At 42.6% G+C, this 20,097-nt stretch overlaps 1 protein-coding gene and 1 pseudogene across 3 annotated transcripts; both read right to left on the reverse strand.

The window, feature by feature from the left end:
- Nucleotides 1-2,239: 2,239 nt before the first annotated feature.
- Nucleotides 2,240-7,950, reverse strand: LOC120681981 (mannosyl-oligosaccharide 1,2-alpha-mannosidase MNS1-like). Of its 2 annotated transcripts, none has more exons than XM_039963683.1 (14): nucleotides 7,648-7,950; nucleotides 6,626-6,673; nucleotides 6,340-6,507; nucleotides 6,114-6,226; nucleotides 5,574-5,639; nucleotides 5,225-5,396; nucleotides 4,813-4,902; nucleotides 4,110-4,234; nucleotides 3,825-3,890; nucleotides 3,614-3,722; nucleotides 3,416-3,514; nucleotides 3,206-3,286; nucleotides 2,950-3,120; nucleotides 2,240-2,871 (listed from the first exon to the last, which is right to left on the reverse strand). In XM_039963683.1, the coding sequence occupies exons 1-14, from the start codon at nucleotides 7,804-7,806 to the stop codon at nucleotides 2,644-2,646; spliced, it is 1,695 nt and encodes a 564-aa protein (XP_039819617.1). In that variant the 5' UTR covers nucleotides 7,807-7,950; the 3' UTR covers nucleotides 2,240-2,643. The 2 variants fall into 2 exon arrangements, 1 of the variants encoding a protein (XP_039819617.1); XR_005678156.1 differs by having other exon boundaries at nucleotides 2,246-2,871; nucleotides 5,561-5,639.
- A 1,418-nt stretch (nucleotides 7,951-9,368) lies between these two features.
- On the reverse strand, nucleotides 9,369-19,953 carry LOC120681504 (annotated as a pseudogene). Its single transcript, XR_005677897.1, has 28 exons — nucleotides 19,783-19,953; nucleotides 19,230-19,625; nucleotides 18,643-18,734; nucleotides 18,432-18,517; nucleotides 18,195-18,331; nucleotides 17,798-17,872; nucleotides 17,558-17,649; nucleotides 17,352-17,423; nucleotides 16,886-16,965; nucleotides 16,394-16,431; nucleotides 16,281-16,287; nucleotides 15,860-16,015; nucleotides 15,392-15,467; nucleotides 15,157-15,281; nucleotides 15,017-15,051; nucleotides 14,723-14,781; nucleotides 14,279-14,362; nucleotides 14,048-14,140; nucleotides 13,907-13,955; nucleotides 13,689-13,776; nucleotides 13,357-13,563; nucleotides 13,124-13,249; nucleotides 12,933-13,032; nucleotides 12,748-12,853; nucleotides 12,010-12,140; nucleotides 10,877-11,035; nucleotides 10,624-10,779; nucleotides 9,369-10,514 (listed from the first exon to the last, which is right to left on the reverse strand). The product of XR_005677897.1 is annotated as a putative DNA ligase 4 (transcript).
- Nucleotides 19,954-20,097: the final 144 nt, after the last annotated feature.

The raw sequence follows: 20,097 nt of genomic DNA on the forward strand, positions 1-20,097 counted from the left end.
TTTAGATTCAAATTTATGAGTAATTTATTTTGTAATAATAATGGCATAATTGGATAATTTATATGCAAATTTAGGAGGATTTTTGTATTATTTTTATAATGGCATAGGTGTGTAATTTATACAAATATTAGAGGGTTACTTAGATTTTTGTATAATGGCAGAGGTGGATAATTTAGATACATGTTTAGGGGGTTACTTTAGTCTATTTTCATAATGACAGAGATGGATAATTTATTAGGAAAGATAACAGATCCGATGGTTATTATAATTAGAGTTATTGGATTGATGGCTGGATGTTTCTGATTTTTGTGATAATTTATAGTATTTCTCTATTTTTTAGAGTGTCCACTTAGGATCCTAGGTGGCATTATGTGAAGATTCCAAAGGAGCCTCCAATTAGTAATAGTAAGATACTACATGCCATATGAGGTTCTTGACCTTTCTATGCTGATAAGGACTAGTATTTTCTTGTTGCAAAACAGCCGCAAAGGGTGCGCGCACCGTGCATGAGCCTTGGTAATGCATGCGCTCACTTTTCTTTTTCTCGCTGTGTCCTTTCTTAATTAGGCGACGGTTTTAACTTTCCGGATCCAAAGGTAGAATAATCTACTACTCGGTTCTTGTAAGTGGTTAGTGACACTGGTGGGTGAACGGACCATGCGACTTGTGACTTGTGAGCCCCGTGGCCTGACGACGACGACTGAGGAAAACCGTCGTCCGGCCGCCGGGTCGTCATCACATTGAGCAAGACGACGAGTCGACGACGGGTACGGCGATCGGCCGTTGGAGAGCGAGGGGACCGCCGGTGGCCGGAGCGCCGCAGCACGGGCAGTCGATCGGGCCGGGCACCAACGTAGATCTTGCTGTTGGCCAAGCACCAGCACGGCCCCCCGGCCGGGGAGATTCAGAGACCGTCCGCCGAGCGGCTGCCTCTCCCGCCTGGCGCCAAGGACTCAAGGCGCGCTGCATAAAACGGACGGGGGGCACGGGGCCCTGTCCGTTCCCGATCGATCGGGTACCGCGCGCGCCTGCCGGCGCCAGTGCCAGTGCCGGTGGTTGCTTGGCTTTACGGCGCCTGCCGGCCAGGGGCGGAGGCAGGAAGTCGTTTTTTTCATTGTTAGGGGGAGCCAATCATATAAATTTATATAAAAATTTAATTAAAATTTAAATTTCTAGTGTAAATTTGAGGATCATGGGGCAGGCCCCTGTCCGCCCCCTCCCTCTCTCCGCCCCTGCTGCCGGCCTGCCTGGTCCACCGGCCCGGCAAGTGACACGCGCAAGGCGCCACACGGCTGCCCAAGAGTGCGTCGGTGCGTGTACACGGTCCGTATATGCTTGTACTCCTGTGCCGCGCCATGAATGTGCATGACCAAAAAAGTCATTTTAATTTTTCGACCATGCATAGGGGCAAGGGCCTTTGCTAGTTAGAAATAAGTCGTTTTTCGACCAAAAAAGTTGAGCTCGGAGACTAGACATTACCACTCCCGCTTCTCCAACTACACAACGAAGTGACTCAAAAAAAAAAAAACTACACAACGAAGCTAGCTAGCTAGCGCCGTACTCGCGATAGGCTGGCTAATAAATATCCCAAGCACACGCCGTCGTCGTCGGGCCTGATTTTTTTTTCCTGGCCCGTTGCGCTTTACTTGTCCTGCACGTTCCTAACCGTCTGGAGATACACCGCACCATAATACAGCGACTAGTCCCAGGCTCAGCTGTAGTGCTGGCTAGTCTGGACGTACGTGACGGGCGACCTGACAGCACATAACATGTGAAAAATGGCAAAGCAAACAAACTTTCGCGTGGTGGGTTCACTAGGATGTATACTACCATGGACGGCAAAAAGACATGGGCCAGGCCGTCAGGGCATGCTGGCTCGACCCGTGAGGCCGTGACCTCGAGGGCTTGAGCCAGCACAGCTGCCAAATCAGGAGGAGACCAGCCAGAACCAAGGAGATGGGGAGAGGTGGAAATAAGCACCTGCCATGCCTACGCCTCTTATTCTGCAAGCCGCAGCTCGGAGAAGATATATATAGATAACACTATGATTTAGTACAATGATCAATCTTCCGCAACTACAAAGCTCATAGCGTTTTGATACACGGCATATGCCAATTTCCAAGGGACGAATGAATTTACTCAAAGCTCAGTGCACAAGCGACCAAGACAGAATTGCAAAATTGATTCGTTGAGGGAACCAAAGCATTAATCACTGGAGGTAATAAAGGACTAGCAGAAATTGAAGTTTAAAGGAAAAATTGGACATCATTTTATAAATCATATCTGAAAAAGGTAACAACTCGGGAAATAATGGAAAATACAGCTCCACAGCTGCCCCAGGCAAGCAACAACATATGGACAGTGAATTAGACGTTTATTTTACACATAAACAACGCAGCTCAGGGAGCGTATGCAAGTCCAAAGATAAAAGCTTCTATGGGGCTATCGACCTCCGATCATACCGCGGAGGTCACTGCCCCGCATATAGCATCATGCTCTACCTATGATTTTTCCTCTAAACAGCCTATCGCCGTGATTCCAAACCCTTGATGCTTCAGGCAGAAAGTCCCCTCGTGTCAGAACATTAACATGCAGGTCAAAATCAGACGGCGGATTAAAAAATCCACTGCTCTATATCCAAGCTTACTCAGGTTTTCCCTGTTTTCTTCCAAACGGTCCAAACGGTCGGGCAGGTGTTCCAATGCCTTTGTTATCATGTATTGGAACAATTCTCAACGGGTGAGCTTCAGTGTTGAAAACCCACTCGTCAAAGGAGATGACTGATGGAGGGGAGAAAAGTAGGTAGAGGTACTTGAATGTCTCTGCCAGGAAGAAGCTCTGCATCATGTTGTCTTTTTCACCAGTGTTCACCTGAATTCCAAAAAATAATGTGTCACATAAGTGTTCTTCAACATAAATTTAACGATAGAAGTCATCAGGAAAACTTACATCTCTCAGTCCCACATATCCAGATTCTATGCGCGAGTTCTTCTCAAATGCCTGGAATATGTCCCACCCCCAATCTTGGTATGTTTTATTCCCCGTCAAACGCCATAGGTACATAAGCGATTCAACAGTCTCCGGTCTCAGGATGTTCCACGATGTGCCCACACTCATATCCTAGGGCCGGTACAAAATAGCATTTAAAATTGTTGGTTGTATAATATTCTTTCTAACAGAAAAGAGGAAAAATGCAGGTTGCTACCTGTCCAGCATGGAAAAAATAGTTCTCGCCAGCCAACTTCGTGGGAGTGGTTTGGTAGAAATTATAGCAGGTCCTAGCGAGCTATGACATGAATGGAAAGGAAAAAAAATGGAAGTTCCATCAGCAAGCAGAAAATCATATTTGATCTCAAAGTAACATGCAAAGACTTGAAAACTTCAATAACAAATAAGGATTGCCTACAGGATTTACCTCTTTGGCAAGATTCATAATTTGCTCAGATTTTTCTGGACCATAACCAGAGGCTCCTAATGCCAGCATACCAGGAGCAAAGCAAGCAAGTTCATCCATCTGTGGTAGCCGCAAACAGAACTTGTCAGAACCTTAGAGAGAATGCGAGATAAGCTTTTAGCAAGCGGCCAGCCAAGTCAACTGGTAGGGATACTTTACCTTGTCAGACAATGAGCCACCATTCTTTTCACAAATATAGTGGTAATTAGATGGGGTAGTTTTTTTGGTTAAACTTATTAGACCTTCCATCGATGTCTCCCACATTTGTCTGAATTAAAAAATATGAATGGAATTGGTATCCATGTTAGAATGAAGAGACTGCAGATGTAATTTGACAAACTGTGAAACCAGGCTGACAATAGTCTCGAACCTGTAGTGTTTTACATGCTCAGTTTTATTTCCCTGGATCCAGACCTTGAGCAAGTATTCATAGAAGCTGAACAAAAAATGGCAGTTAGTTTTTTTTTTTTTGAAAATCTCTCTGGACAATAGCAGCTAAGGTCCGCAATTGAAAACTTAGCAATGATATAATAGGAGAGAAAATATTGCTTAATATTTACAGCAGTACCAGTCTACCAGTTAAATGCCAAAACAGAGCACCACAATCTCAGGAAGAAAATATTTGGTTGGATGACAAAAGTATGAATGGCATTACCTATCTCCCATAGCACCAAATGTGATAGTTGAGTATGAAGCAGTTCCAGAATGAGGATTTATGTAAATAGGAAGTAAACCATCACTCGGATATATCTTCTGAAGCTGTGTGATGACATTCTCCGCCTAAAATTAGGTTGCAGCAAGTCAATTAAGAGTTCAGCATTAAGGGAAAAAATGAGCCAAGAAAGACATCAAGACATAACTTTTTTTTTATAAGACATCAAGAAATAACTTAAATGGTAAACGTGAAGTCGTGAACTAACAGGGCATTTTACAGCAAAAATAGCAGCCTAATCAATATGGTCATGTAGAGAAAATACATTCTACCAAACCTAACCTAGCTCTAAAAGTTCCATGCATGTAGATCAAGATATTTATGCATGTTTCATTTAAACACAATCAGAATGAGGAAAAATGGGTTTTCCAGAAAAATGGTTCTGCAAGTTTCAGTTCACAAAGCAAATTATTCTTTCATCAATGATTTGAGACACTTAGGTGATTACACTGGTAGGCATCCCCAATCATTCAAAACAAAAGCACTCGTCTTCGTCTCTAACGAAAAAGAATGCACATATCAACATAAAGTATGGAGGAAATGGAAACACTACATCACAAGAATGCCAGCTATGTTTCAAGCAGGGGTATCATCTGATAAGATAAAACTGGTGGGGCATATGAAAATAGTACAAAGTAAGCAGCACCTTCTGCTGATACTTGGGATCCCCAGTCCTCTGTGACAGAGCTATAAATTCAAGTTGCTCCGTACCAGAATCTGCAAGGATACTATCACCCTGCATGAACAATAAAGTATATCAGCATATGCAGTTTATTTATTTCAGAGTAAGTAAAGAAAATCTCAGGTAAAAATGTTTTTAAAATAGCCAATCCAGCAATCTGGTGCTACAATTGTCTAAAAAACACCTGTAATTTGCATGTAGTGAGAATCAAAGCCACAAGTTGAAAATGTAATAATGAAAGTTTGAAAGACCAAAATGGCATGGATATTTGAATAAGGTTACTACTAGTACATCCACTTCAGAGCTACACCATGTTTTACAAGGGGTTTGAAATGCAAGTGGTTACTCAGTGGAATATAGAATACCAGTGACTCACGTTGGTCCATCCAGGATTATGGGCTCGTCCATGAGCTAGGTTTATTCTATTATAGGGGATGCCAGATGTTGTCTCCCAAGCAGGTAATAGTCGATCAGTAATATCTTTAGCCTTCTCAAGAAATACTTTATCACCAGACAGATCGTACGCACTAAGTAGACCTCCAACGACTCTGGATATAAACAAACAAACAAACAATATAAAAAATTAGACAACCTAGCTGTAGTTGTTTTCTATAAGAAATCATAATGATGGCATGTCTAGATAAAATTGGCCTGCCAAATATCTGCAAGGAACAAACCAAGTTGAGGAGGTAAATACATAATAAAGGTAAACCTTATATTGCAACCTTATGGTCGTTTCAAAAACACTTGCATCATAATCCTTGTCAAAGTCTAATGACTCCGCCACCCAGCTGTAGGAGATAGACATTAGTCAGATCAGGAAAACAACGTAAAATCTGAATTAAGTACTGAAATGATTCCAAGGAGTATTACCATGCAAAGGTAGCAATATAAAAGCAAACAAGAGATTCGTAATAGAAAATACAAATGACTGGATAAACTAATACATGTTGTTTATCGTGTGAGACAGATGATAGAATATTGGAGAAATACAAAGCTAGTAAGAGATTGAATAATCCTCTATAATAAGGGGTCAGGGAGACAAATACATGGATTTTACATGTAAGTGCACCCAATAAACCTACTTTCTAAATCCAGGATAAAAAGACAAAGAGCGCACTGATCTAGTAACAGATTACAGAACTGAATGTTCGTACTAGCAGAGTAAAATCAAATGTTAACTCAGTTTTCTGGCCAAAGGAAAGAACAAGAGAAAGCATTCTGAAAAAGAAAATGCTCTACATGTTGAAACAAGTGGAACTCACTCTCTAGCTTTCTGAAATTCATCTTTCAGGCCCATGATATACAGTGTATCAAGTGAGTCCACAAGGGTTGCTCCAAGGCCACCAAAGCTATTGATGCCATTCTTTGATTGTGGCTGGGAATTGAGTTGAATGAAACCAAAGACAAAAGGCATTTTATATCTAGAAAATGATCTAAAATCAGTTAGCAAATGCAAAACCAACTGCACATCAGAATAACTAAACAAACCTGAAGCTCATCCATTCCCCAGGCATACTTTACATAGGAATTCCAAGCATGGAGCATTGCCTCCTTAACTTTTTCCCTCCTTTCATTATTGACAGGATCGAATTCTACAAGATCTTTTCTGGTGTATTTTGTTGGATTTTCATCCACATGAACTCCAGCCTTTCTTAGCTGTAGAAAAGACATCAAGGCAACTGAATTACGATTTTCGCTCCCTAGGGAAACAGATTCTGGACTGAAGGGGTAACTAGGCCAGCATGGAACTTCAAAGAAAAATATGATGTATTACCTGGTCTTGCAACCGATTTATATCATCTTCTAATTTGGAAATCTCAGACTGAAAATGAAGACGGATATTAATATGAGAAACAGGCATAGTCCATATACATTAAATTACAGATTATCTTGATATACAGGTAGCGAAGGTGTGCATATCAACGTTTCACACTCAGAAATAAAGAAACAAATCTAGTGCATATGACCAAAGTTAATAAAACAAAGCATTTTGAGGTAATTCAAACAAAGATGAATGTATATCATGAATCGAAACTAAAAATAAAAAGGAAGGCATAAGTGTAAATGCAAGCTTCAGAATAACAGTGACTCAAAACTGAGCATCTATTTGTCAATTTTTTCAGTCAGTACTCTACAAAACCAAAACAAGAAAAATACATTTCCGTGCAAAATATTCTCACTGGCATTCAATTCTCTGAAGTCTGAACCTACACCGTCCAATAATCCAATATCATTGCAAGCTCAAGTTCTGCTGTTAAACACAGAGAAAGGTTCTATACTCTCCACCTTCACCAAATAACTTGAGAGACACAGACACTGAAGATCATCAAAAGTTCAACACGACCGTACATTTTCTGCTAACCAGAGAAGACACAAACTCCATCGCCAAATTACAGTCAGCCCCGAAGCAAAACCCAAGCTAATCGAAATTATCGTTAAAACTATAGAGCTTATCTGTGTTCCAAATCATCCGCGCTACTACTTCACGTCTGTGTTTTCAAGGAACGACTAATTCACATCTTACAGATCCAAACAAAAAATTCTTAAACAAGCAGCCAAAACCTGAACATAATATCCCAATAAAACGGCAGACTATTCCCAACCATTTCGAGTCCTTAACTGACACAGTAAGATCCACGCTTAACCACACGTTCTCTGTTAATCAGATCCGGCTACAAATCAGCCTGACGACAAATCGGAATGCAAAGCAGAGCGCGACAGGAGCAATCAGATCCCAGTCACTAAACTTCTCCGACCCGGATCAGGGGAGCTCCAGCGGGGCGATAGGGGGCGCACCTCGTACTCGCGGACGAGCGACTGGCGGTCCCAGAAGGCGAAGGTGGCCGCGACGAAGACGAAGAAGAGGAGCGCGAGGCGCTTGGGCCGCTTGAGGTAGTACGCGGGGTTCAGGTACCGCCACACCCCCGACGACGAGGATGACGACCGGCGAGCCATGGGGGCCGCCTCCGGCGACTAGATCGCCGGGATCCGAGCTCGTCGCCGCCCCCGGCGAGGTCAACGGCGATTCGCGCGTGCGCTCGGGCCGGGCGGCACCGCGTCGAACGTGTTTGTGTGTCTCTGTTTCAGGCCGGGGTCATCGGTAGAGGGGCCTACCGGTAAATATCCAATTGAAGTCTTGAACAGTGCCTCAGTGGTAAGTTTTTTTCTTCTCCTTATTTGAAATTTTGAATATATATATAGGAGCTTAGTGATTTGTTTTTAATTTTCATATGATAAATGTTCTGTTATTAGAAAATTCTATTTAGGTGATGAAGAAGTGCAGCAGATTTTTCTGTGTCCTCGGTGATGCCTCGAAACTGACGGACATTTCTTGGTTGTAGGAACGAAATAGATTAGTCCATGTTATTATAGCCCAAGTAAAAAAGGAATTATGGCTGAAATGTTTCAGACCATATAGAACAGTGAAAAATTACTAATAATTTTCATCCTGTCGTTTGTCTTTGCTCACTATTTTATGATGCGGGCCGCGGGGGGCTGCCGGCTGCATGCGGGTAAAAAGGGTCAGATGCCAACGAGGAGCTTGTCGGATGGAGCACATCGTCGTGGCCGTGGGGGTTCGCGTCCGGCCGGGTCTCGATTTCGGTCTCAGGTCAACAGCAAAAGATAAAAACCAGCACTAGCAAGCTCGAAGGTGCGAACTCCCCAGAGCAAACCGGAGCGCCACGGGAGTGCGCGGCGACCGAATTTCCCTTGCCAACGCGAGCCGCCGTATCCTGGCGCGGCCGGCGGCGGCGGCGCGAGGGCCACTCCCCGTCCGGCCGCCCCCGACTTATGGAGGGAGCATACCCGTACGGAGCTCCCATTTGGTCACGGTCAGTACGTGCGGCCGCGGCTCCGCTGTCGTCATCCGCGGACCCTACGTTACGCCCATCGCCCAACCCAACGTGAGAATTACGTTGAAGCATAGTGTCTGCAGGGCTGCACCGGTCCCATCCAACGACCGCGCGCGCCACTGATCTCCGGCGAAGGGTTCTCTCCGGTCGACGCACCTCCCCAGCTTCTCACCAACCAGCACTATCATCTGCATTCTGCCCGTCCCACGTCACGTCGGTTTTGTGGTGACCCAACGCCGTCCGGCACGGCCGGAGAACGGGTACAGCGACTCCCCGTCGCGCTGGCACATCCACCAGCCGTGCTTTCCAATCCTGAGGAAGGCAGGCGCCAGGGCGGCGATCATCTGCTGGTGGCGCCAACATGATCGGCGACGCCAACACGCCAATGGCAGCGGCAACCAAACCAACCTGCCTTCAGCTCACCAGCGCCGTCAGAGCAGAATGCCGAAGCCTGAAACCTCTGCTTCTTGGTTTGTCTGCACCGATCACATTCTCATGCCGGAACCGGAAGTGGTTCCTCATGCCCTGCACCGTGCACAAGCAACACCTTCAGGTAACCTGGCAGCTACCTGCCCTACGTGACAGATAACGGCCGCAACACCCAAAACTAGTGGCAGAGCAGAGCATATGCTTCCATTTAACGTGAGTTTTTCCCTACAAAAATTCTTGTAAAATCCCTGCATTTTGCAAGCATAATGGTCAAATTCACCATCAGTGCTGCTAGGCTCGACCGCGACAGCCCCTGTTCTCAACAGCCAAAATACGAACTAGTACGAGAGAGCAGGCCTGCAGGACGAACACCCAAAGTGGTGCTACGAACAGGCATATTTACATGCATTTATCCTAATTACAACATAGTTACCACAATGGTAAGAGGCGTTCAACATTACAGGTTAAACCCAGCTGACAAAGCTGAGTCACCAATCTTTCAGAAGCTCACTAGCAACATCTTTGTAACTGACCTTTTTCTTCTTTGGAGGAGCTGCTTTTGGGTCTGGCGCTGGAACCGCGGAGGTTCCTGCATCTGGCACCGGAATATCAGGATTTTTGGATGTGTAACTTCCTACCTCAGGTGGCTCCTCAATTCTTGTTGGGGGCACCCTGGTTGCATCTTGTGACCTTATCGTGCTCAGGGTTGGTATCATATCCAGAAGCATTGCGTGCAACGGATCTACCATCTGTTCTATCTTCTCACCCGGTACACTACTCGTCACTTCAGCAGCACTTGTTCTTTGGTGGAAAGGACTGCTTGGTTTCTCCTCCATGGCGTTCGATTTGACACCTTCAGGCTCTTGCTCCAGCAAAGTGACAAACTGGGCACCTGGAGGTGGCCCCTGGTCTTTCTCACTGTTATGTGCTTCCGTCTTAGAGATGTAATCCACATTCAACTTTTGATCTTCTTTACCTGTGTCACAAGGCCCGCTTTCTTCAGATTCTCCATCTATCTTTGCATGCTGATTTCCTCTCCTAGCCCTTGTTCTCGGGACTGGTCCGGAAGCAGCTTGGGACGGTCGTTGCTCTTTGTTGCTGATCCCTTTTCCAATCTCATTAGAAATGTAGTCCGTGTCCATATTTTGATCACCTTGATATTTATCAGGAACACTTTCTTCAGATTCGAAATCATCGTCTATTTTTGCTTGCTGGTTTCCTTTTCTTGCCCTTGTTCGCCGGACTAGTCTAGGAGCAGCTTTTGCAGCCCTTGAACTACTGGCTGCCCTGCTCCTTTTCCTTGGGGCATATTTGACATTTTCTCTGTCAACCTCCTTATGTTCCTCAAACTTATGACCCACAGGGCGAACATTTTCCTCGCTGAAACAAATTAGAAACAGATGATGAGATTGTAAGGGATTTGAAAATAACCAAAACAAAAATATTTCAATATTAAAAAAAAATCATTATCTGTACATTCACTCATTACCTCCTTTCAATTTCTAGCTCTTCTAGTGTATCTGGTTTAAGATTGTAAGCAGTTTCAGACAGCTTCATTTGTTTCTCCACTGAATCTTCCAACCACTTATTACTGACAACATGCAATCTTTTGTCATGTAGGTAACGTCTTTCAGCAGGAGGGAAGCTGCATAAACAACCAATGGAGTCCCATGAATTCCACTTCATTCTCTCGCTAAAGCCACAAACAAATCTAAAAGATATCATAAGCAATAAATTAGTACCTCTTGTACAGGATGTCAAAGTTGTGTGTCTGTAAAACCGAAACTAGAACCAAATGAGTTGCTGAAGCAATGCTGCTGCAGACTTGACCACCATGCATTGTTAGATCCTGCTTCATCCTCTTCAGGGCAATACTGGATATTACATTGTAGTCCGCATTCCTCCAGGAGAAAAAAAAGGCAAAAAACAAATAAGGATACGCATTATGGAAGACAGGGGCGGGCCTGCTATTGATGCATGTGTATTCAGTTGAATACCTAAAATTTTGTGAACAAAAAATATATATACATAGTATACAACATGTATATGTATAAAAATATAGAAAATAAAAGTATCTCTAAAAGAATTCTTAAATCCTAGTCTCTAACTTTTCTACGTATTTTTATATCCTAGTCTCTAACTCTCTATATTTCCTTACGTAGAGGGTCATTCTAAATATTACTTCGTCATGTATATATTATCGTGTACCCACGGCAGTTTCTATAAATCAGACATCCTATTGTTTGAACTTCGACATATTAGGAAACGTGACTCACGAGTTTGAAGGATGAAGGTCTACGATTCGGTTTTAAAATGGCAAGTATTTAGGATAGGGTGTGGATTTTTATTTTCAGATCTGAGAACGGAGAAAGATGATTTAGGATAGATGTTGCTACCTTGAGGGATTGGTTTTAGAGAACTTTCGGAGAGAGATTTTCCACTAAAAATACTAAATTCGTAATTAAAATAGTCTTTAGGGTGTATCTGGGAGATGATCTAACATCACAAAATAGACTTTCCAATCTCATGTTGCCTCTTGGCCTCAAATGGCCTACTTCCCCTCCTCTAAGTCCAACCGCGACTCCCAACTGGCACCGACTACAGGTCCCCAGCTCTCTGTCCATCCCGATTCCAATTCCCCTTCCCGCGTAGCCGCGTTTTTTCCGCTTCCGATCAACGGCAGCAAACTCTAATGGTACGGCAGGCGACGACTGCTTGCGATGAGACGTGAGCGGCCTGTGGCTTTGGAAACTGCGCAATGCACATTGGCGGCCAATTTTTTTTTTACTCTTTGAAAATGTTGAATACCCAAATTCTAAATCCTAGGCCCGCCCCTGATGGAAGACAATGTTACTTCACAGTAAATGAGGCTTACACTAAGGGTGTATTATGGAAGTAGACACAGCAACCCTGGAAGAAGCAGAATCTCTCGTCTATGCAATGTTTCTTTTTGTACTGACTGACAATATTCGAATCATCAGCAACTTTGTCGATGTTACTGAAAATCTGATAAACGAAAAAAATGGAAAGAAATATCAAAATGGTTCATTGTGAATCTATGCTTGTGAAGGAAAAAAAGAACCACCAAATATTTCAAGTAAAGTCAGCAGCATCTTCTCCATTACTAGACTATCAAGCACATACTTCTAAGTACAAAAATTGCCTGTGACAAAAAAATACACTAACAAATTTAGGATGTCAGGGCAAAGTTGCAAATAACAGAAGGCTACAGAAAAGCATCACATGACAGCCCATCTTAGGGTGCTATCGTGCAAACCTAACACAGTCACTTATTTTATATGAACCATATTTAGGAAGAGGAGATTAGAAGAGGAAAATCCCTCATGCTCCTGTACAGTTTATTTATACATGAGGGATGCCCCATACATGCCCCATACTCATGATTTAGATAGTCACGTGAGAGGTTATTCACAAAGTTCATTGTTGTAGTATATGCACCTTCCACTAACTGGCTGATTGCACGGTTACTTAATTATGCTAGTTCAGGCCCCACAGTGGTCCATCTTCAATTTCGAGTTATTGTTATGTGTCCTATGTGATGAAGTATTATAGTATTTGAAGAGATAATAAATCTACTGCAGATATGTGGTACCTGTTTGAGGTCAACAATATCAATGTCCCAGTAGTAATAGTCAGCATATGAATCAATCTCTTCAGGAAATTTGCGCCTGGCAAAATCAGCAAGAAAAAGTATATACCTGTACAATGACAATTGCATTAGACTATTTTGCTAAAGAATTTAGGAAATAAATTTGGGCTTAAGTAAAAAGTTCAAACTTAGGTTGCAAATGAAGAGGACGTTTTTCCTTGCAACAGTCCAATATCCAGTCACAGTGAATGATCCTTCCCTGACGCATGGCTGCTTGATACTTGATACCTGAAAGTTAACATGCAAATACCATTCAACCTACATGTATTTCAATATCCTATTGCTAAAGAAAATGGAGGACTCCTGAATAAATAAATACCTTTCTTCTCCGCAGCTATGCAGTGAGTAACAGAGTCATTCAGATTCATGGAAAAAGATCCCCCATTTTCCACAACTAGTTTATGAAAATATTCGAGATTATATGATGATGGAATGTTGACAAAATCTAAGTAAGATAAGGAATAATCCCCTTCTACTTTACGGTATTCTGTAAATGTATATATAGTTTTCTAGTCTTTGTCTTGTAGAACAAGTGTAGCTAGGAAAGGATACAGAAAATCATGTTTGCAAATATCAGCGTTTCTCCCTTGAGACCTGATACATCAGTCTTCATTAAATGTGAAGGGATAATTGAGGCACTCTTCTTCTTCTCCCCTTTTTTTGTTGTTCTTGAACGTTTTTTGTTATCATTCTCCAGGCTGTTATCATCTGCCGCCCTTTGTATTGTTCCATTACTTGAATGCACAATCTCCACAAATGCTGCAATGATCATCATGTTATAGAGAATTCATCCTTGAGCTAATCAAGATGTAAGCAATTGTAAACTACTAAAGGAAAAATTAAGGTTCCAAACAAACGATATTAAGTTTAAGCAAAATAGTTACCCTGAACATCAAGGCACTCATGCCATGGTTTATCATATCTCACTCTCTGAATACGGGGGAATCTCAAACAGTATGGAGCAGCAAATACCTACAAAAGATTGAAAGTTGTTAAGAGCCAGTTAGAAAACACATCAGCTGCCGCACAAGAAAAATCAGTCCCAAGCATAATGCTGTTACAGACTGAATTGCAGTACTAACTGTTTGATTTTTTCAAATACCTCGGACTTGATTGTACGAATGTCACTTGTTACAGATATTATGACTGACCTGCAAATGCAATTAGTGATTTAGCATATCATGTGCTTCCTGTATCTGTGAAAATGGTTTAGCAAGAACTCAAATAATTAAACAGAGCTTACTTATCAGGGCTCTCTATCTAAACATCTGGCCTCTCCTTTGAGTTATTTGTAACTTCATAAAATTTGGGTGGTTTTCTGGGGAACTCATTTTTCCTGAGTCAAAATACCACAATATGAGAGAACGAGAAGGCAATTTAGAGCCTAAGAGTAATAGATTTGCCCATGAGCGTTGAAGAGACATTGACACAAAAAAACCAAACAATAAGTATGCAGCAGAAGAAACAAAGTTACCTGAAATAAGGCTTCAGTTTGGTGACAAGAGCATCACGCTCTTCATCAGAGAGGCCAGTGCCAACCCGGCAAAAGGAAAGAAATCTTGAAAAGTGTACACGATAGAAAACAAGTAAGAAACATCATAGAATGATGAAACAAATTCTGACCAATAAAACCTAATTAGAAATGTACAGTGGTAAGAACATCACATCTAATAATTACTACGAACATGAATTTTCCATTTCTTGCCAAATACAGGTAGGAAATGCATACAACTACTAGCAGAAATGCAGAATATGTAATAGTGAACAACATGAAAGGTATTCATGCATGCCTATCAGCAAATCTTAGCTGAAATTGAGTAGAGCCAAATTATTAACCACATCTCACCTTTTACTATGATCTTCACCTACAATTGTCTCTCTACGGGGTATAGATAATGGGTAGAGAACCTCTGCTTACCTTTTGGGATAACTGTTATCATCTGAAGGCACTGCAAGGCCAACTAAAAACTGTGCAACCTATAAATCGGTTAAGAATATAATGGTCAACTTTTTAACAGCATTTTACTTGAAACAAACAAAGCTAAGAGCAGCTGAGTCTTGACAGTAAATAAAATGTTTTTCTTTGTTCTTTGATGATTATATAGGACCAGTACAAGACTATGCACCAGCAAAACATTATGATATTTACATCCAAGACTAGAAAGATAAGCCATAGAATATGTGTATTTCAAAATAAGGATGTATATCACACCTCTCCTCCTCGACGTCCAGATCCATAGTATCCTCCTAACAACAAAGGGGTAAACATACCCTCAAATTCATTTAATGTATTCACTCACAAGTTGCTAATATTTTATTGTTTATTCTTCACGTACAGAGAAAGCTGCTTACCTATAATAATGACATCAAGATCAGCACCAGCGTGTATATAATCAGGCTTTAGTTTAAGCCACTTTCCATTTCGATCACCAGGCTCCCATTTGGAATCAAGGTCCTTCAGTATAATGCCCTCCTCTCTAACCACAATTAATCAATCGAACAGCCACAAGATCAAACCTAAAAGATTTTTCTTTTTACTGCAAAAGTTGCTGACCCGATTATTGCCTACAAAGGAGGTGGGAAATACCTGTTATCGATAGTATCTTTGAAGAATTTCTCAACATCTTCAAGATTATTTGCAATAATGGACCAGCACGGTTCATCTACAGATTGCAAGTATACTTAGTGTCAGCTACTAATGGGAGGTCAAGTGAATAACAACATAATAGAACATAACAGGCGACTCTTCTGAAGAAAATTAAAGACGCAGCAAAATAAGTTCTGTCAACATGCTAGATCAAGCTATTGGAATCCATTGTAAGTTGTAATCTATTTTGTAAGTGGGTGAGCTCAAACGCATTCATCAGAAAATTAAATAGAACATAACAGGTGACTCTTCTGAAGAAAATTAAAGACGCAGCAAAATAAGTTCTGTCAACATGCTAGATCGAGCTATTGGAATCCATTGTAAGTTGTAATCTATTTTGTAAGTGGGTGAGCTCAAACGCATTCATCAGAAAACAAACATACAAACCGTAAAATAGTCATCAGCTACCTGAAGGGCGATGGACATTTAGACCACTTGTTGGGATCAAAATCTCGAGATGACCCTTTAAAGGTTTCACAACCTTCTGTAGAATTTCTTGCCGCTCTGTCAAGCTTTGGTGGATAACACTGGTATCTCCAGCATAAAGGATGTCGAAAGCAACATCTATACATTGCTAGTGTCAAGCAAAACATGATAAACAGGAAAAGGAAATAAATATGTAAATTTGAAATGAAGTGCTAACCTAGGACAACATATGCTAGGATTCATTTCCTGATAGCCATATACTGACATGAATACAACTAGAGTATCCAGACAATCGGATCACATTGTCCGACATGCAGGTGTAAGTTTTCCTTAAAAAAACTGAAGAGTTATAAATAATACGACATAAATTAAGAATTCAATAAGTACAAGATATGAAGGATACAGCACAACTGCAAGCACAGAAAAAAAGAGAAAATTCAGTTAGGTAGAAAATTTTGTGGAAGGATCACTCTAAAACCAAAACAAAAACAAGTGAAAAAGTATCGTGAAAATAACCTGTCGATCAGTCTCCAGCCCCTCCCTTGCGGCCTTAGCTGCAAAAATAGAATTACATTAATCCACTATAAAAACATTGAGGAGAAATAACTGTTAGTGCGCCCCACCTAGCCAAGCCTACCATAAAACCCAGGTGTTATAGTGAGAGGGGTGGGGGCTTTTATCCATAGTCCATCATTCCCTCTACGGCGTGCGAGCCTGGCGTAGCCCGCAGCAGGTCTAGTGCCCGGCGTAGCCCGCAGCAGGTCTAGTGCCCGGCGTAGCCCGCAGCAGGTCTCAGCACACGAGAGGCGCAGGGGAAATCGCGCAGCAGAAATGCGTGGCCAGGCGGGTTCGAATCCGGGACCTTTGGCTCTGGTACCATGTTAGCGCGCCCCACCTAGCCAACCCTACCATAAAACCCAGGTGTTATAGTGGGAGGGGTGGGGGCTTTTATACATAGTCCATCAGTAACTGTTTTTTTTTCCTGATTTTCAATGGAATATAGAATACCTATTTCCTGGTTTGAACCAAATTCAGCAAAACGGTTAAGCAAAGTGTCCCAGACAAGCATTTCTCCATCCAATATACACCTGGTTATTAAAACCAATTAGCATACGAACTAGCATGAGTTACCAGGAAATTTGCACTGTGAAAGGACCTAAAAGGACCAACTGAAATCCTAAAAGAAGCTTCTAATGTAGAAACCAGGATACTTTGTGAAATAAAACCCCATGATTAGTCTTATGTTGAAGTAAACGTAATAAGCATTCCTTTAGTTCAAGTTTTGGCTTTGACACACAAAACAGTGCAAGATGGATATTCTTCCATGCAAAGTCTGGACAAATCTTATAATGCATAACAGTAATTTACAGGGGGGAAAACAATGCTAGGATACTGCTTAATGTTGTGATCAAGTAAATCGGCCTAGAAGTAAACTATTTGTGATTTTTTTTGTTTTAGAAAACAGTAATGATACCTGTCGACCAGGATATTTTCCTTAATAATCGTTGACATCCCAGGTGCATATTCAGAGTGATCAAGAAAGCTCCTGATATGCACACGTAAAGTTAGTCAAGCAAGAAGCTGCTGTCTGGACTGATGAACAAGGAATTAAAACTAACAAAAAGAACCAATAAGTTCAAGACGAATATTCAGGAAGTAAATAGCAACCAATTTGATTACCTAGAGAAGAAATGAATCTCTTCCCCATTTTTGTGAATTTGAATACGGTCACCATCGAATTTGCACTCAGCAACCACTTGTTTTCCATGAAGCTGGACAAAGGGAGTGGTATGATGACCAAGAAAATTCCAGTTATTTACAAGAAGTATAAAGAAGGTTTTCACTTACAAATGGCTACAACTTATGCAGTAATAATAGTAGATCGAAGAAGAAAAGGGCAAAGGAACGTTGGGGGAAGACCTTCTTCCAAGCAGCTGAAGCATCACGGACTCGCATAGCTAGCTGAGGCCTCACAGCCTTCCCAACTTCTATATCCTGGTCGTACAGATAAAGGGTGTCATGCAACAATAAATTTGGAACCCCAATAAATAAATAAATAAATAAATCGTATCTATAAGTACTACAACTGCAATACAGCAGAACAACAGAAGTCATAAGACCATTGCTTTTTTAAGTGGTACATGTCTATATAATCCAAATGCTCACCCAATCCAACAGAACATGCACATGCAAAACAGTGGGTGAGAATTTTTTTTGACAAAATAACATTTTTCAGGGGCTATGATGTTGGCATGTTGCACACTAAGATTAAGTCATGGAAGGAAAGGGTCCAATAAAACAAATCCAGCACCATCACCTGACGTTTATGCCTTTGGCTTCGATCATTGAGCTTCTCACAGACGAATTTCAAGTCACAAGTGACATTGAACAAGTCTTGGGCATCAGGATGAAATTCATCAAATATGCTCTTCTCACTTATCCCCAACTTCAAATCTACAAAAAGCCAAACATCAAAGGCAATGCAAAATACTGCAGGATTGCAGCAAAAACATAGGAAATCTCACCAAATAAGAGATGGGCAGAGATATCACACCTTTAAGAATAATCATCAGAAGCCACTTCATTTCAAGGGCATTGGTTTTCTTGATCAGACTAGAAAGAATTGCGGCCTTCTCAGACCTACCAAGGATGGGAAAGAAAACTCTTGACATTTCTTATTCAAAAGGACAGTGAAAGTTTTTTTGGAAAAAAAAACTCCCCGGACATTTGTGGCATACACAAATGTAAATAGCTGCATTAGCTACCTGTTCTCAGTTGCAGCTAAACGATCAAGTGCATCATTGACCTCTTTTATTGTCAATCCACCAGACGTTATACCTTGCCTCCGCTGCAAGACCTAGGTAGCAACCAATACATAACTTAGGCAAGGTAGCTGCTCACAAACCACAATGACTAAGATGGCACTTTAATCGAGAAATCTAGCTATATTCGTTCTGAACTGAACCAAACTTTTCAATCCAAACTACACCCCATCCAACCAGATGAAACCAAATAAAGATCAAGACAGATTCCACAATTTTTAAGCAGGAGAACATTATTGACACATGGTGTGTACCAAAAAACATTGATTGCTCGATGCATCGACCCAGAGAGAAATACAATCCGAAGAGCAAACCTGATACTAATATTCAGCGGCTAGAGCATAAGCTGATCGCCCAATTCATACACACAACTGAGTTAAACCTAAACAGACATTATTAATATGCAAACTACTAGCAATTGAACAGATTTCGCATTGCCATCAGACAAGGGCGAGGTAGCACAGCTCAGTTAGAGAGAATGTGAAATTGGGAAGCGAAGGTCTGGAAGTGCCGCTGCAGTGCTAATGTACCTCAGCTGCGACAAGCGCGAAGTTGCCGGCGTTGCGTCCACCCCCGCCGCGGCGCCAGTTGATGAGCCGGACGGCGTCGGGGGAGTCCTTGGCGATGCCCAGGGCGTCGACAAGCACGGCGGCGAGGGCGGCTTCCTTAAGCCCGTAGGTGCCGCGCTCGCGGTCGAGCCCCGGAAGGACGAGGCGCAGCGCGCTGAAGTAGTCGTCCCTACCGCCGCTGGAGACGTAGGCCCGGTCGAGGAAAGCGCGGAGGCGGGTGCGCTTCTTCGCCGACCTCTTGTCGCCCGACATGGCCTGGAACATCGCCACCAGGAGGCCGAACCGCACCTTCGCCGCCATCGCCGGCGGTGGGGGTGGGAACTGGGATGTCGAAGGTCAAACCGAACGTGGAATTTCCTTTCAAAATCCAAAAAAAAAAGGAAAAAACGACGGTGAAATATCAGGGTCGAAGGAATATCGGGCACGATTATGATTCAAACCACTGCAGCGCTACCCATTTGTGAAAGGAGATTCATGGAATCATGGGCAAACAATGGGGAATTCGGGGGGTCACCTCGCTTCTGGAAGCTGCTAGCTGCACCCCTTACGCGCTCCCGCGCCTCCACGGACGTCCGGACGCCGCCGCGTGCGACTACCCTCGCCGCCCACTGGCCGGCTCCGGGCTCCACCCGAACACACCCTGGCCGCCGCCGACGGCTGCCTGCGCTGCCCTGCTCTACTAGTTCCGGCTCAAGATGGCAACGGATAAAATCCGCGCGGATACTAACTTCACAGATCCGCACCCGCAAACCCAAATCCTCACCCGCATCCGCGCCCGCAACCCGCTGCGGGTATAAAATGGTACCTGTACCCGCTATCCGCGGATACC

This window comes from Panicum virgatum, chromosome 7N (assembly GCF_016808335.1).
Source record: "Panicum virgatum strain AP13 chromosome 7N, P.virgatum_v5, whole genome shotgun sequence".
Taxonomy (NCBI): domain Eukaryota; kingdom Viridiplantae; phylum Streptophyta; class Magnoliopsida; order Poales; family Poaceae; genus Panicum; species Panicum virgatum.